This window comes from Colossoma macropomum, unplaced genomic scaffold (genome assembly GCF_904425465.1).
Source record: "Colossoma macropomum unplaced genomic scaffold, Colossoma_macropomum, whole genome shotgun sequence".
NCBI classification, from domain to species: Eukaryota; Metazoa; Chordata; class Actinopteri; order Characiformes; family Serrasalmidae; genus Colossoma; species Colossoma macropomum.
In genome coordinates this window covers 95,916-110,598 of record NW_023495872.1, presented here as the reverse complement: position 1 = coordinate 110,598, position 14,683 = coordinate 95,916, and the positions used below count along the sequence as shown (strand labels likewise).

Genomic DNA, 14,683 nt, shown 5'->3' with positions numbered 1-14,683 from the left:
AAGCAATGTTTTTGTTGACTTTCTTGCATTCTGTTAATTTTGTTCTTTAACATATGTCCAGTTAACAGCACAGCAGAGGGCAACTCTTTGGGGCCAAATGATTTCTGGGAAATCAAAATTACATGCATGTTATTTTTAGTTCACTTTTAACTCATAGAATGATCATATTTGTTTGTATTTCATCTCTGTAAATATTGCAGTAGTAATATTCTTATTTCACTGTTAGGTTTTGTCTGAAAGTACAAGGGTTACAATCTTAAAATACCCAAGGGAAAACTGACCAGGATTGTTTTTCTTCTTCATGGTATCTTGGTGGATGCAGCCAAGCAAGCTCTCCAGTTGGTTAGGAATTCAGAAGCTGGGCAGAAGGCCTTATACAGTAGATTAACAACCAATGTAATTATGAAGCGACTGAGAACTCAACCAGTCATGTTTTAACTCTCAGTCAGTGAAAAAAAAAATGTCATTCTAGGCCCTGTCTGCAATTTTTGCTTAGCTGAGCAAGAAGCTGGTGAATGAGAAGCTGACTTCAGCTTCGCAAAAAGTCAAACATTGAGAGACATTTTACCAGAAACTATTCTACTTTTGAGGAACAGTTTCCTGATTGAGATGCGAGAAAAGCAGCTATAGCTGGCCTAAAGCTTGAAGCAGAGCAAAGTAAGTCTGCGTTGGCATTTATATTTTTAGCCTATACTAGTACATCAGCACATACTGAGACAAACTTACAGCCATGATGGTAAAACAGACATAAAATGTTGTGGCTCCTAAAGTGGTTTCATTTTTGTTGAAAGGACAAAATGACTCTTCTTTACATTTTAGTTGCCGATCCCTGAGCTACGCCTACTAGTAAGGGGTGAACGACGCATGGGGCCAGCTTGCTTGAACTGTCCGCGGCTCAGTCAGGATTGCATAATCGCCACCAGCCCAGTTAACGACCGCTTTCTATGGTTCAAATTTTGTGTGGGTCGCCTGAAGCCTGTAGCGAAATTGTAACAAAAATTATCGCTATAGCTACACAAAAATGTGTAGCCGCTACAGCTATTAGCTACATTTAATAAAACTGTAGCAGCTACAGCTATTAGCTACAAAAATTTGTAGTAGCTACAAAAAGTAGCATGCTATTTAGCTACTCCGCCACCCCTGATTTCTATGATCATGAAACCAATGTACTGGCAGCTCCTGAAACAGGTTAAAGGTGCAGTATGAACTTTGTGTGTGTGGCCAGAGGGAGCAGAATCAACACTTCAGGACTGCTTTAAATGCACAGACTGGGACATGTTCAGAACATCAGCCACCACAGGCTCTTAGATAGAATATGCAACATCTTTCTGTGCATTCATTAGGGAATGTATGGATGATGTGGTCCAAAGAAAGAACATTCACACTCTGACAAAACTGAAAATCCTGGATGAGCATTGAAGTCTGCATTTCACTTAAAGCTTGTGACTCAGCCTTCAGATCAGGTAACAGGGAAGATCTGAGAGTAGCCAGACACAATCTGATGAAGTGAGGAGAGCTCTTTTAAGGGTGCACATGCAAAACATCACATGCCTCAATGACTATCTCCCAACTGCACTTATACTCATTATAATGAAGAGTGCTATGAAAGATTTCATTATGACTCATGTTAAGAACTGCCTCCTAAGAACTTTGGATCCTCATCAGTTCACCCACCAAGCGAACAGATAGACTGAAAATGCAATATCCCTGCCAATACGCACTGCACTAAACCATGTGGAGGGCAACGTGAGAATGCTCTTCATTGATTGCAGTATAGCATTTAAAAACATATCCCCTCTAGACAGGTCTGCAAGCTCAAGATCCTAGAGATCAGTCACACAGTCTGCAGCTGCATTCTGGATTTCTTTCAGTGTGTAAGGATGGACAACCACACTTCTCCCACCCTCATGCTCTACGCCAGTGTTTCTCAACCCTGATGCATGAGGCCCACTGCCCAGCACATTGTAGCATTTTCCTTGCTTAAACACACCATCATCAAGTCAGTAAGGGCCGTTGATGAGCTAATTAGTTGGATCAAGAAAAGATGGGTACAGAAAAAACACTAACCAATGCGGGACAGGGGGCCTCCAGGACCAGGATTGAGAAACACTTACGACTGCATTGCCAAGCGCAACTCCAACACCACCAAGTTTTCTGATGATACAATGATAGTGGGCATCATCACTAACAACGAGGAAGCATTCAGAGAGAAGGTGAAAACTCTCACAGAGTGGTACACACACTACAATCTCTCCCTCAATGTGAACAAACCAAGAGATGACTGTTGATTTCAGGAAGGGGAGCAGAGTGCACACACCACTGAGCATCAAGGGTGCCAAGGTGGAAAGAGTGAACCGCTTTAAATTCCTGGGCATTCACATAGCCACGGATCTCACCTGGTCTTTTCACACCTTGTCAAAAAGGCCCAACAATGCCTTCATTTCCTCAGGAGGCTGAGTGTGAATTATACTGAATTAGAAATATTGTTTGATATCTTTAAATATAGCTTTATTAAGCTGCCTTCTATTGTTTTTGACACTCCAGAAGAGTGGATGGTTATTATTTTGTGAGTTTTTTTTCCAAGAACTCCGATTGGTTTTCTGTATGGTTCAACTTTGATGGCGAGTCAGTCCCGCTGGATCCTGGAACGCTTCTCCACGTATAAAGCGAACTAGAGCGGAGCAGCAAGAACTTTGGAACTTTTGACTGTGAACTGTTCATCCTAACTGGATACAGATAAGCACAAACATACAATCACTACCTGGGTAGTTGATTTCAGACTGACTCAGTCTTTGGTCTTTACTGGATATTTTCCTTCACCTTTAAATACTCAGCTGCTTCTCTATCCTCAGAGCTGATTTCACATGTTCACCATTAATTACTTGTTACTTTATGTTAGTGCACGTTTTTTTTCCAGGGGTATCCACTAATCCTCCAATACATTTATTGCCTATTTTATCAGCTCCACTTCCCATATAGTTGCACTTTGTAGTTTTACAATTACAAACTGTAGTCCATCTGTTTCCCAGCATAATTTTTTATCCCACCTTTACCGCGTTCAGCAATGGTAAGGACCACAACAGAGCAGGGAGTATTTAGATTGTGGATCATTCTCAGCACTGCTGTGACACTGACGTGATGGTGGCAGGGGTGTAGCACCAAATTTTGGGCCCTGGCACAGTAACTCCCAGGCCTCCTCCCAAAAAAATTGAGAAAAGAAAAAAATTAATTACTATTCTACTATTCTAGTCAGTATATAAAGCTTTATGAAACATGAAAACATGTCTTCTTACAGTTCTTTAAAAAAGTCTTATTGTCTTAAATATTATAAATGTTAAGCCTTAAAGGTAATAAAATAGTACATATTTGAATTGATGGAGTCTTGATTACAACATAAACATACATTTCATTCATTCATCCATTTTCTTTCTTTCTTTCTCCCCAAATAAGTCATTTTGGTGCAACAGAGTCAACATTTCTGATATAAAACAAAACACAAAACAAACAAAATCACATGGACTTTATACTGACCTGCTATACCTGTTTGCTGGGACAGTTTATTACAGTAGCTGATTGCTGTCTAAATTATTGATTGGCCGGGAAATTAGTTAGAAAAGTGGAGACATCGGTTAAGCTGGGCCTACACTACACAATGCTCTGCCCCCTTGCAACAAATTTTCAGAATCTAAAGTGACGTTCCAGGTCAGGATTTCGATCAGAAGCAACTGATGGCGCGTATGATCTGTAGTGTGAGAGGAGAAATGAGTGGGAGTTTGACTTCTTATTCTTAGCTGAAACTTGTGTGTGTTATACTCTTTATTTGCCTTGTGCACTAGTCCTCACACGAAAAAGACAAGAAATTCTGTGACAAACTGACGTAAAGTATGAGAAGCTCTCCGTTTTAGAAATCTGTGAAGATTTTAAAAGTTGTGTAGTGTACGCCCAGAATAGGGCAGGTCTTAAGATGGGTCTGATTGGCTCAGTCTCTGATGTTGGCAGGTGTCGCATACTGGAGACTGTTCAGTATACTACTGATGAAGAGCAGTATGCAGTAGACAATATATATTGATGCAGTATGCGGCATACAGTAGTATGCTATTTCAAACACAGCCAAAGTGCAGAAGATCCAGTCCACTCAAACAATCCCACAATGCACTGTAATAAGAAGTGTACAACCAAAGTACCCTTGAGGATGGGGAATACCCATAATGCACTGTTATCTGTTATAATCTGTTATTTGGTTTGTAGATTCATGCACAACTTCTCTAAGGAGCAGCCAGAGTCCTTATAAGAATTAAAAAGTTTGACCATATAAGTCCAGTTTTATCAGAAATACAGGACTGCCATGTAAGTTCACAGAATTAAATTAGCACCTGAATGAGCTTAGCTCTTAATACGAACCATCACACCTGCTTAGATCTCAATGTTCTTGCTCACTATTACAACCTAGAATTAATAAATCTAAAGCAGAGATTATAGCTTTTTCATTCAAAGCCCCACAGCTTTGGAATAACCTTCTAGTCAGTGTTTGAGACTCAGACACAGCCTCAGTTTTAGTTTTAAAATCTAGGCTAAATATCTACCTAAGTCAGTGTACGGAATACAGTTACCATTTAAATGTTTGGGGACTACTTCTTGAATATGTACAGACTAAATAATAATAATAAAAGTAAGCCTAAGTAGACTGATAAATCAATGTAATGGAAGATATTAGTCTCAGTCTTGCTGAGCTCTGCTAAATCCTGAGTAGACTGATAAATCAATGTAATGGAAGGTATTAGTCTCAGTCTTGCTGAGCTCTGCTAAATCCTGAGTAGACCGATAAATCAATGCGATGATCAATTATTAATCTCAGTGGAAAAACTATTAACTAACTATTAACTAGTAATTGAAGTTAACATAACAGGATTTTTTCCAAGTTAATTTGGGCCATTTCTATTGGTCCACATCACAAAAAATGTAGCACAGTGCAAAAAAAGTATAACTAGAGTTTTAAAATTACTAACTGCCATGTCAGAATTGACAAAAATGGAGATACTTTACATGCATTTAAGGTGAATATAAAAAAAAATTGTATATTTTTATAAGTATATTTTTGCTACTAACTTAATAAATATTTTTTTAATGCCCAATTTATCACTGATCAATTTACTAATCGTTTACAGATTTCCTGGATTGCCCTCTTCTAGGTCAAATATGCTATCCTGCCCAGTCCATCAGTAACAGCCAGTGTACAAAGCCACTTATGACCCCCCACCCACTTTATACCACACTGCTGTGCAAGTTGGAATGAACTAAAGCAACTTCCTAATTATGAAAAAGGAGGAAGTTTTCAAAATTATATATTTTATATGTAATTATATATAATAATATGGAAATATTTGAACCCTTAAGGCCCCTGAGAACTGTATATTAGTACAAATGTGTATGAGAACACTTTTTCATTGACCCTGAAGACAGAGTGAGGTTGATTTCAGACAACTTTTTAAAACATCACATTCAGCATGACTCACATTTCATCAAATAATCTTCTAAAGGTTTTGCAAGAAGCAGTTACACACGTCATGAGTATGCACTTTCAGCTTCTGTTTTCCGATGTAGCAGCTGCTTACTGAGAATGCATTTCACCAAGAGTGCATCAAATACTCATCCAGGAGGCCACAAAAGAACCCAAATGAACATCTAAAGAAATACAGGCCTCTCTTGCCTCAATTAAAGTTAATGTACACAATTCAACAATAAGAAAGACACTGGGCAAAAATGGCATCCATGAGAGAGCTGCAAGGCACAAACCACTGCTGACCAAAAAGAACACAGAGGTTTGTCTTACATTTGCCAAACATCTAGATGTCCCCCAAGACTTTTGGGATGCTATTACTTGGACTGATTGAGTTAAAGGTGGAACTTTTTGGAGGACATGGGTCCAGTTACATGAGGCATACAACAAACACTGCATTCCACCATAAGAACATCATACCAGCAGTCAAACCTGGTGGTGGTAGTGTGATAGTCTGGGGCTGTTTTGCTTCTGCAGGACCTGGATGACTTGTCAAAATTGATGGAACAATGAATTCTGCTCTGTATCAGAAAATCCTGAAGGGGAGCGTCCGCCCGTCTGTTTGCGACCTAAAGCTGAAGAGCGGTTGGGTTATGCAGCAGAACAATGATCCGAAGCACACAAGCAAGTCCACCTTTTGAGTCAAAAGAAACAAAATTAAGGTTTTGGAGAGGCTGAGTCACCATTGTGGCCAAATCTAATGGGAATGGGCAGTTCATGCTCGAAAACCCCCCAGTGTAGCCAAATTAAAACAATTCTGTGGCCAGAATTCCTCCACAGTGATGTAAAAGACTCATTGCGAGTTATTGAAAACATTTGATGGAGTTGTTACTGCTAACCCGTTATTAGGTGTAGGGGGCAATTACTTTTTCACATGGGTGATATAGGTTTTGAATAAATCTTTATCTTCAATAAATGTAATGATCTTTTAAAAGCTACATTTTGTGTTTACTCCTGTTGTCTTTATCTTTTATTAAATTTAGTTGGATGATCTGAAACATTTAAAGGTGAGAAATTAGCAAAAATTGAAGAAATCAGGTGAGGGGAAAACTTTTTCACAGCACTCTGTATCATAAGAAGTTGAATTTCCTTAATTTTTAAATACAGTAGTTTGATACACTGTTAAAATTTCAAAATGTACAGTTCACTGTCCAGTCAGTCCATACATACAAACTAAACTGACGAGCCTGTTTCAATTAATTGTTTTTGTGACATCACAAAAAGCAACACATTTACATATATCTGACTATTCAGTCTACAGCATTTTTGCTCCACTCATTCATATTAAGTTATAAAATATCACAGTTATCAGGGGCCTGAAAGGAAAATATTTCCACAATATTATATATTATAATTTTATATAATTTTTATATAATTATTTAAAACGTTCTCCTTTCTCAGAATTAAGAAGTTTCTCTAGTTTATTCCAACGTACACAACAGTGTGGTGTAAAGTGGGAAGGTGCTCTCAGTGGGTTTGTACAATGGCTGTTTGTACTGGGGTCCTGTTGGACTGGGCAGGAAAATATATTTGACCTAGAAGAGGGAAATCTAGACATCTAAAATTTGTAAATGGTCTATAAATCAATCAATGACCAATCAGAATTTTAAAAAGTCATTAACAATAATGTATTTATAAACATTGTGTTTGTCTTTAACCACTCACACAAGGGAAGAGTTTTCGGAGAATTGGTGCCGAAACTCTGCCAGGGCAACGGCTCAGTATGCTCTAGAGCAGGAGTGTCAAACTTATCCAGTAAAAGGGCCTTATTAAACAATCTCATCAAATCTGTGGGCCAAAGAAAAAAAAAGTTTTTATTTCGTTTTTAATTAAAGTTGTGCTATGACCCAAACTGGCCGTTGTTTATTCAAAATATGAAAAAACTTCAATAGTAAAATACAAAACACTTGTAGTAGACCTTGAAATATTACATGGACACTTGAAATATTCAAAATTTAAATGTCCCCAGGTGCTCTGTCTTTTAAACCTGCCTTTTTGCTTGAACTAGACACGTGGCATCCTTTATTTGCTGCAAGTTTATTAAGACTTGGCCTCAATTTCTGAGCGGCTGAGCTAAGGTTAAGTGTTTTTATTGGTTGAACTGCAGCTGAAATGCATTTTGGTGATATGACTGGTGTGGGATTTTGCAGAATTGTGTAGAATTGAGGTGTAACCACTGTCCCATAGATTGTTATTGGGGTAGGAGAGTTGGAGCACATTATGTTGCAATGCATGCTGGGGACTGTAGTGCAGCACATTGTGAAAGTATTGGCTAGTATTACTTAAAATAAAAATACTTTTGAGGGCCTGATCTGGCTCGCGGGCCCTTTGTTTGACACATGGGCTCCAGAGTTTTGCACATTAGCAGCTGGTAGTGATTGGAACGCACCAGCACTCCTGGTAATGTTTTGTAACAGACTGAATGCTGAAGTACTTCCTGAACTGGCTTGCTAGGATGATGAATAATCACTGGCCCAACTGATCACCTTGTCTTTTCAGTTAGACCAACTGCTGCATGAACATAAGCTCAGGAAAGCCAGCAATGTCCAAACATTGCTTCCAAGCTTCAGGATTTTTAGTTCTCTTTGCAGTTCCGGGGGAACCTCAGGAGGCCTGTAATGACAATAACCAAGTTGAGTGTATGTAGTGTGATTCATCTCGCCTGACTCCAGTGGAAAGGCTTTGTCATTTAAAGGGAGGCCTGTGCATGTATTGTGACGGTGGTGGCGATGTTCACGCATGACAGTCGGGACCATCTGCACAGGCCTCAGGTGCCAACCTCTGGACATAATGTGGTGAGTATTCCCACCAAGGGGTTGATATCGAAGTTTTTCCTCCTGCCCGTCACCTTGTACTGCCATCAGATCTTTTCTGTCATTTCAGGCATAATCGACTCTGGAGGGAAATTTTATCCATACTTGACTGATTGAAGAACTGAAAATTCCTGTTGAGCCTCTGAAAATCCCTGTCAAAGTAGCAGCCCTAGATGGAGGCCCTGTGGGAAATGACTCCATTTCTCTCAAGACCAAACCAGGTAAATGAACCACTAGTGCTCTACACACTGAACCTATCACATTCTTGGTACTCAACACATCTGAATTCTCAGGTTTGCTATGGTTAGAGAGACATGACCCCCTAATTTTCACAGTCTGAAGCAATTTTCCAGGTCAGGAGTTCGGAAGCGACTGACGTTGTGGATGATCTGTTAATGTGAGAATAGAATCGAGTGAATCTTTAGCTCTCCGATCGAACTCTGAAGTGATCGGAGGCCCTCCGATATTATCAAACATGTTTGATATTTACGACTCAAAACTTTCACAAGTTCTGTAGTGTGAGAGGGTCAGAGAGTTACTCAGTGAGTGATTCAAATAACAGCCAATCAGAGAGCTAGAAGAGTGGGCAAGAAAGGCAAAGAGACATGTATGAACAGTGCCTGAACAGCAGAGCGGAGACAGAGGAGCTGTGTGTAAAACACTGGCAGATAAGAGCCGCTATCATGTTTATAATGTTGGACCCAGAGGTCAAGTCGCTCTCTAGACGTCAACTCACTCTCAAGTCAGCTGCCAGGTTGTAGTGAAATATTTCTCCAGCTCTCACTGTAATATTAATGTGATATTCTGTGATAAATTGAAGTTTGTGCTGCTCTCCATTTTAGAAACCTGTTTAAGATTTAGTGGTTTGGTAATCCTTTTGTTCTAGTTTTGACCCTTGCCCATTTACTAAGTATGTGTTTGCACTGTCCTTTTTCAAGTAAAGTCTCAGTAAATGTGTATACCGAATTCTACAGCTATCTGATTATTCAAATGTTCATGTAAACACCATACTCCAATCTAGAAAACTGATTAAGAAATCTGATAAAGAGGCTGGATTTTAGCTCAGTAATCAGATTTTTCAGTGCATGTGAATTAAAGACTTAAATCTTTCTCATCTTTTAGATGATATTTGTTCATATTTTCAGGTGAAGTGGAACATTTTTTTTTATATACATATATATAAAAGCCGTGGCATGAAGTTTGAGTTTTACATTATGTTTACATCACGTCTTCTTCTGTGAGTTTATTGGCTGGTTGCAAAGCAGAAATCTGATTAATGTCTGACTCATGCAGACCAGGAATTTTCCTGTTATTTGATTACTCTATGTAAATGCTTGTAAACACACTGATCGGATTACTGACAAAATCTGATTTTCTGCAGTTATTTTAATGCATGTAAACGCGCTTAAAACCCTTTAATGTCCTCACCAAGAAAAAAGCAATGGACTTTCATATTTTGTATTTTTTATTTGTTTCGGGCAATAATAAAAACAATTGGTGCTTTTTTTCATTTTTCTGACCCCACAATTTTATTCATGTCTACCAAACGGTTGTGGCATATATAGTGACTCAAAATGTGCTCTACCAAATGGTTGAGCAGAACATTAAAGAGTTAATGAGTGATTTAACCTGCACGCATCTGACTCCTTCTGATACAGTACAATATAATTTGTATTCACCTTAAATGCATTTAAAATCACATATCTTTGGTGTCACGCAAAAACTTTGCATCTACATTTTTGTAGATTTCTATTTGATAATAGTTATCTAGAGTTATATATGACCCTACTCTCTCCTTTCACATTCATATCAATTCTATAGTTAAGATAACATTTTTCATCTCTGTAATATTGCTCACCACAAGTCATCCCTCAGTCAAGCAGATGTAGAATTTGTGCATGCGTTTAGACTACTGTAATGTTTTTCTATCTGGTCTCCCTGTCAAACGATAGTGTAGATACACTCAGAGTCTCAGTAGATACATTAGGTACACAATGTTGCTACTCTCCTTTTTGAATTAAAATAACTGTGTTTTCCTGCCCAGTCCACCAGAACCTCAGTAACTGCCAGTGTACAAACACACTGAGAGCCCCAACCCACTTTATACCACACCATTGTGTAAGTTGGAATAAACTAAAGCAATTTCATAGTTTGAGAAAGGTGTAAGTTTTGAAAATTATGTATAGTTTTATACAATATTGTGGAAATACTTGATCCTTTCAGGCCCCTGAGAACTGTGATATTGTGTTATAGTATCATTAAACACTACTTTTTAAAAAACATGACATTCAGCGTGACATTTTATCAAATAATCTTATCTTCTGATAACTTTGCAAGAGGCAGTTAGGCCTGAGATGAGTCTGCGGTTTCAGCTTCTGTTTTTATGATGTGGCAACTGCTTACAGTTTGTGAATGCACATTTTTAAAATCCAGTTCTAGATCTACAGTGAACACTACAGGGTACATTTGGTAAATAGTGTATGAGTATTTCAATGAAATGTATGAATTTTTTTAATACAAAAATGTGATGTACTATGTAAACACTGTGAAAATTCTAAAATGTACCAATTACTCTCCAGTCCATACAGTCCATATATGTAAACTAAGCTGCAAAACCAGTTAATTGTTTTGTGACGTCACAAAAAGCAATGCATTTACATTTATCTGTAATATATAGTCCACAGCAGTTTAGCTCAGCCCATTTACACTGAAGTGATCTATGACACAGGGCAGCCAAACAGATCAGAACTCATTTACATATATCAGTCTTACAAGCACAGTAATAAAAACTCTGACTCGACTCACAGGCCCCATCAGTTCACAGGCCCTGCCCATTTCAGCCCCCTCCACTCTGATTATAAAAATATGCATGTATGAAAATTAGTAATTTGTCATTACTTTATGTCTCTCAAAAGATAAGTTGTCAGTGATCTATTTAGCTGTTATAAACACTAATCATGTGTATTTTACATACTTACCCAGAGAGCATTCAATCATTGAATCAAGGTTAAACCTTGATTAAAGCAATAATGGTAACTTTATTAAATGAACATTCTAATGTTGATTTTTAATCACTTTTGCACACTGAATTAATACAGCAATTGAAACAACATTGAAAGTTTATCAAAAATCCATAGAACACCAATGTTACCTCAATAATTTTTCAACCCTTAGAAAATTCTATTACTGCAGTAAAACACTGTCATCCTGTTTTATCTAGAGCAAGGATCATTTCTTAACCCTTTCAGGCACAGTGATCACTGTGAGAAACCACTTTTTTTTTTTTCATTTCTCAATTTGCATTAGTGTTTAAATAGGGAACCTCTACTTTTTCTGAAAATGAAGAATGTTGTTCTTGGGACAGTTAAAAAACCTCTCACCTAAAGCCCAGATAACCAAACTAAAGCTCTTATTTTGGACATTATGAGAAGAACCAGTTTATTGGAAAGTCTGTTATGTTTGGAACAGTTGAAGGTAAAAGAGGAAGAGGATGACCATCAACAAGATGGATAGAGACCATCAGAGGAACCACAAGCAAACCATTCAGAAGCGTAAAAACCCAAATAGAAGATTTTCTGGAGAAACACTGTCCATATGGTCTCCAGGAGTCAGAACCAACTTTACGTCATTTAACACAACACAATTCATTTATTTATTTGTCAATATATTTTCAGTTTGTAAATTAAGCAACTGCCTTGGTGCAGTTTCATAACCACGATGATGGGAAGAGGTGGAGGTAGAGAGTTGTGGGATGTGCTGTCCTGTAGGCGGACCCTCAGAAGAGAGGGGTGTGTGAGGTTTGTGTGTATCAAAGCTGTAGTTCTGCTCAGTAACAAGCATTTATTCAGACACAGGCAGGATCAGACAGGCAGGATGGTGCAGGTGGACCTGCTGTGGATCACTACTGCTCTTCTGTCTTCACCACTGCTCACACTATGTCAACCACTGTGAGTATATCACACACTTTTACACTTTAAAGTAGAAGAAGTAAAAGTAGCAATCAGAAAGACTGAATAACAAGAAAAAATATTATGATTATTATGATTCAAATGGGCTGTTTTCAATGATAACACTATATGTACCTTAGTATACAAAAAAGCACATATACGTACAGGAAAAAAAAAGAGTTAAACTGCTGATCTGGGATCAGTTTATGTTTGACATCCTGCTGAATATGACAACCTGGGCTGGTAAGACCCCATCAGTGGTGTAACCAGAGAATTTCTAGTGAGCAGGATTGAAAGACAATAATATATTCTGGGTTTTCTAGATGCTAGAGGGCGCTCCCAAGTGAGCTCAAAATATATGGGTTCCTATGGAGCTTTTGAGCAAAATTATAATTTGTAAATGCTTAATTACCTTTATACAGAAAAGTCATAATTAATGTACATAAGAACATATAGAATTAATGGTAACACTTTCTATGAATGTCACCTTTGTAAGCATCTATAAACACATTCATAACATGTTATAATGCATTCATAAGGCATTATAAACATGGCTATAAATAGTTATAAAAATGCATTACATGTTATAGCCGTGCTTATTATGCATTATGAATTGTTAACATAATACATTATAAGTACTGATCATAACAAATTATAAGAGCTCATAAGTCGTATTTGTCCGCTCTAAGTAAAGTGAAGCGTACTGTACTAAAGCCTCCTCCAGTGTTCAGAGTGAGGCTTCAAGTTGAAGTATTTACTGAAGGATTTACTGAAACACTAAAACATTCACAGTAAAGCACATTACAGGCTTCAAATGTCAGAGTTTAAACTAGTGCTGCATCAGTGTTTTACCCAATGTGGGAAAGGTAATGTTCACCACCGTTAGCTTGGTATTTGTCTTTACTTTGCAGTCTCCAAGCTGGGACTGACTTCATTGGCACTGACAGTATAACATATCAACATTACTTATAATGCATTATATTAACCATTCATATTGTATAATAAACATGGCTATAAAGTGTAATCCAGCGTAATTCATTTTTATAAATGTTTATAATCATGTTTATAATGCCATATGAAAGCATTATAACATGTTATAAATGTGTTTATAGATGCTTACAAATGTGACATTCATAGAAAGTGTTACCGAATTAATTACAATTAAAAAACCTTTATTTTTGCCAGCAATGTCCTGTCCGCCCCGAACATGCTGAGGGTGGGCAACACAGAGAACGTGTTTGTGGAGGCTCAAGATTACGCTGGAGGAGCATTCAATGTGAAGATCGTTGTGAAGAATCATCCACAGAAAACCATAGAGCTGGAATCTAAATCGGTGGTCCTCAGTGCTGGAAACAACTACCAGGCACTTGTAGAAATAAAGGTCAGTGCTGTTTGACTGTAGTCCAAAAATGTATGGTTTTTAGTCTCCAGATATTTTGCAGTGCAAAAATAAACAGATCCCAAACTGGACCCTGATCTGCTTTTCAAATATCCACTTCTCCCTTCTCAAGGTGAGGTTCACATGAATTTACATTATTCATAGTTCTGTAAGTTCAGATTCAGCAAGATGGACACTGACACCCTATCATCAATGAAGGGAAAGATTTTTATATGTCAACACCATTTGTTATTAATGACTGTGACTAATAAAAGTTTTGTACTTGGGTTTTTTGCACTGAAGCTATGAGGATAATGCAGGTTAAAAGTAACGGAAGCATATATGCCCCATCAATTAGCATTATGTGAACTGCACACCTAAATCATCTCACTCTTGTCTCTTGTGGAGTTGTTAAGTAATCTCTAATAGACTTTTTCATGTTGTTTCTGTCACTTTACGACACACAGTTGTTTACAAATATGATCTAAAGCAGGGGTGTCAAACTCAACCACTAAATGGGCCATATTAAAAAATCTCAACAAATCGGTGGGCTAGCCATTGTTTATTCAGAATACACCAAAACTACAACAGCAAAATGGCCATTGAATACTTATTCAAAAATAATTCTAAATAAATTGTTTATAAATTAATTGATTTATAATTTTTAAAATTGTTTTAGGTAAGTTTTCTAAAACCTAACCTAAAACCTATGCCTATTTTCTTGAGCTAGAAACCAGGCATCTCTTCTTTCTGTGTAACCGCTGATTGTTATAGGGGGAGGATGTCGGAACACACAGTGTTGCAGTGCATGCTGGGGATTGTAGTGCAGCTCGGGTTGAAACATGCGAATAACAATAGAAAATGAAAGTAATTTTGCAGGCCGAAAAGGATTGTCCCACAGGCCTGAAGTGGCCCGCAGGCTTTGTGTTTGACAAATTGGGTCTAATGCATTGATAAAAAGTAAGACTATTAGCATCATGCATGCACT

General features: G+C 37.8%; 1 protein-coding gene across 1 annotated transcript in view; it reads left to right on the top strand.

The window, feature by feature from the left end:
- The first annotated feature begins 12,209 nt into the window (after positions 1-12,209).
- Positions 12,210-14,683, top strand: part of LOC118803210 (complement C3-like) — a 33,162-nt gene continuing 30,688 nt past the window's right edge. The window contains exons 1-2 of the mRNA XM_036563740.1: positions 12,210-12,317; positions 13,503-13,698. Of these exons, the coding sequence (XP_036419633.1) occupies positions 12,244-12,317; positions 13,503-13,698 (270 nt within the window). The 5' untranslated portion in view covers positions 12,210-12,243. The remainder of the gene's footprint in view (positions 12,318-13,502; positions 13,699-14,683) is intronic.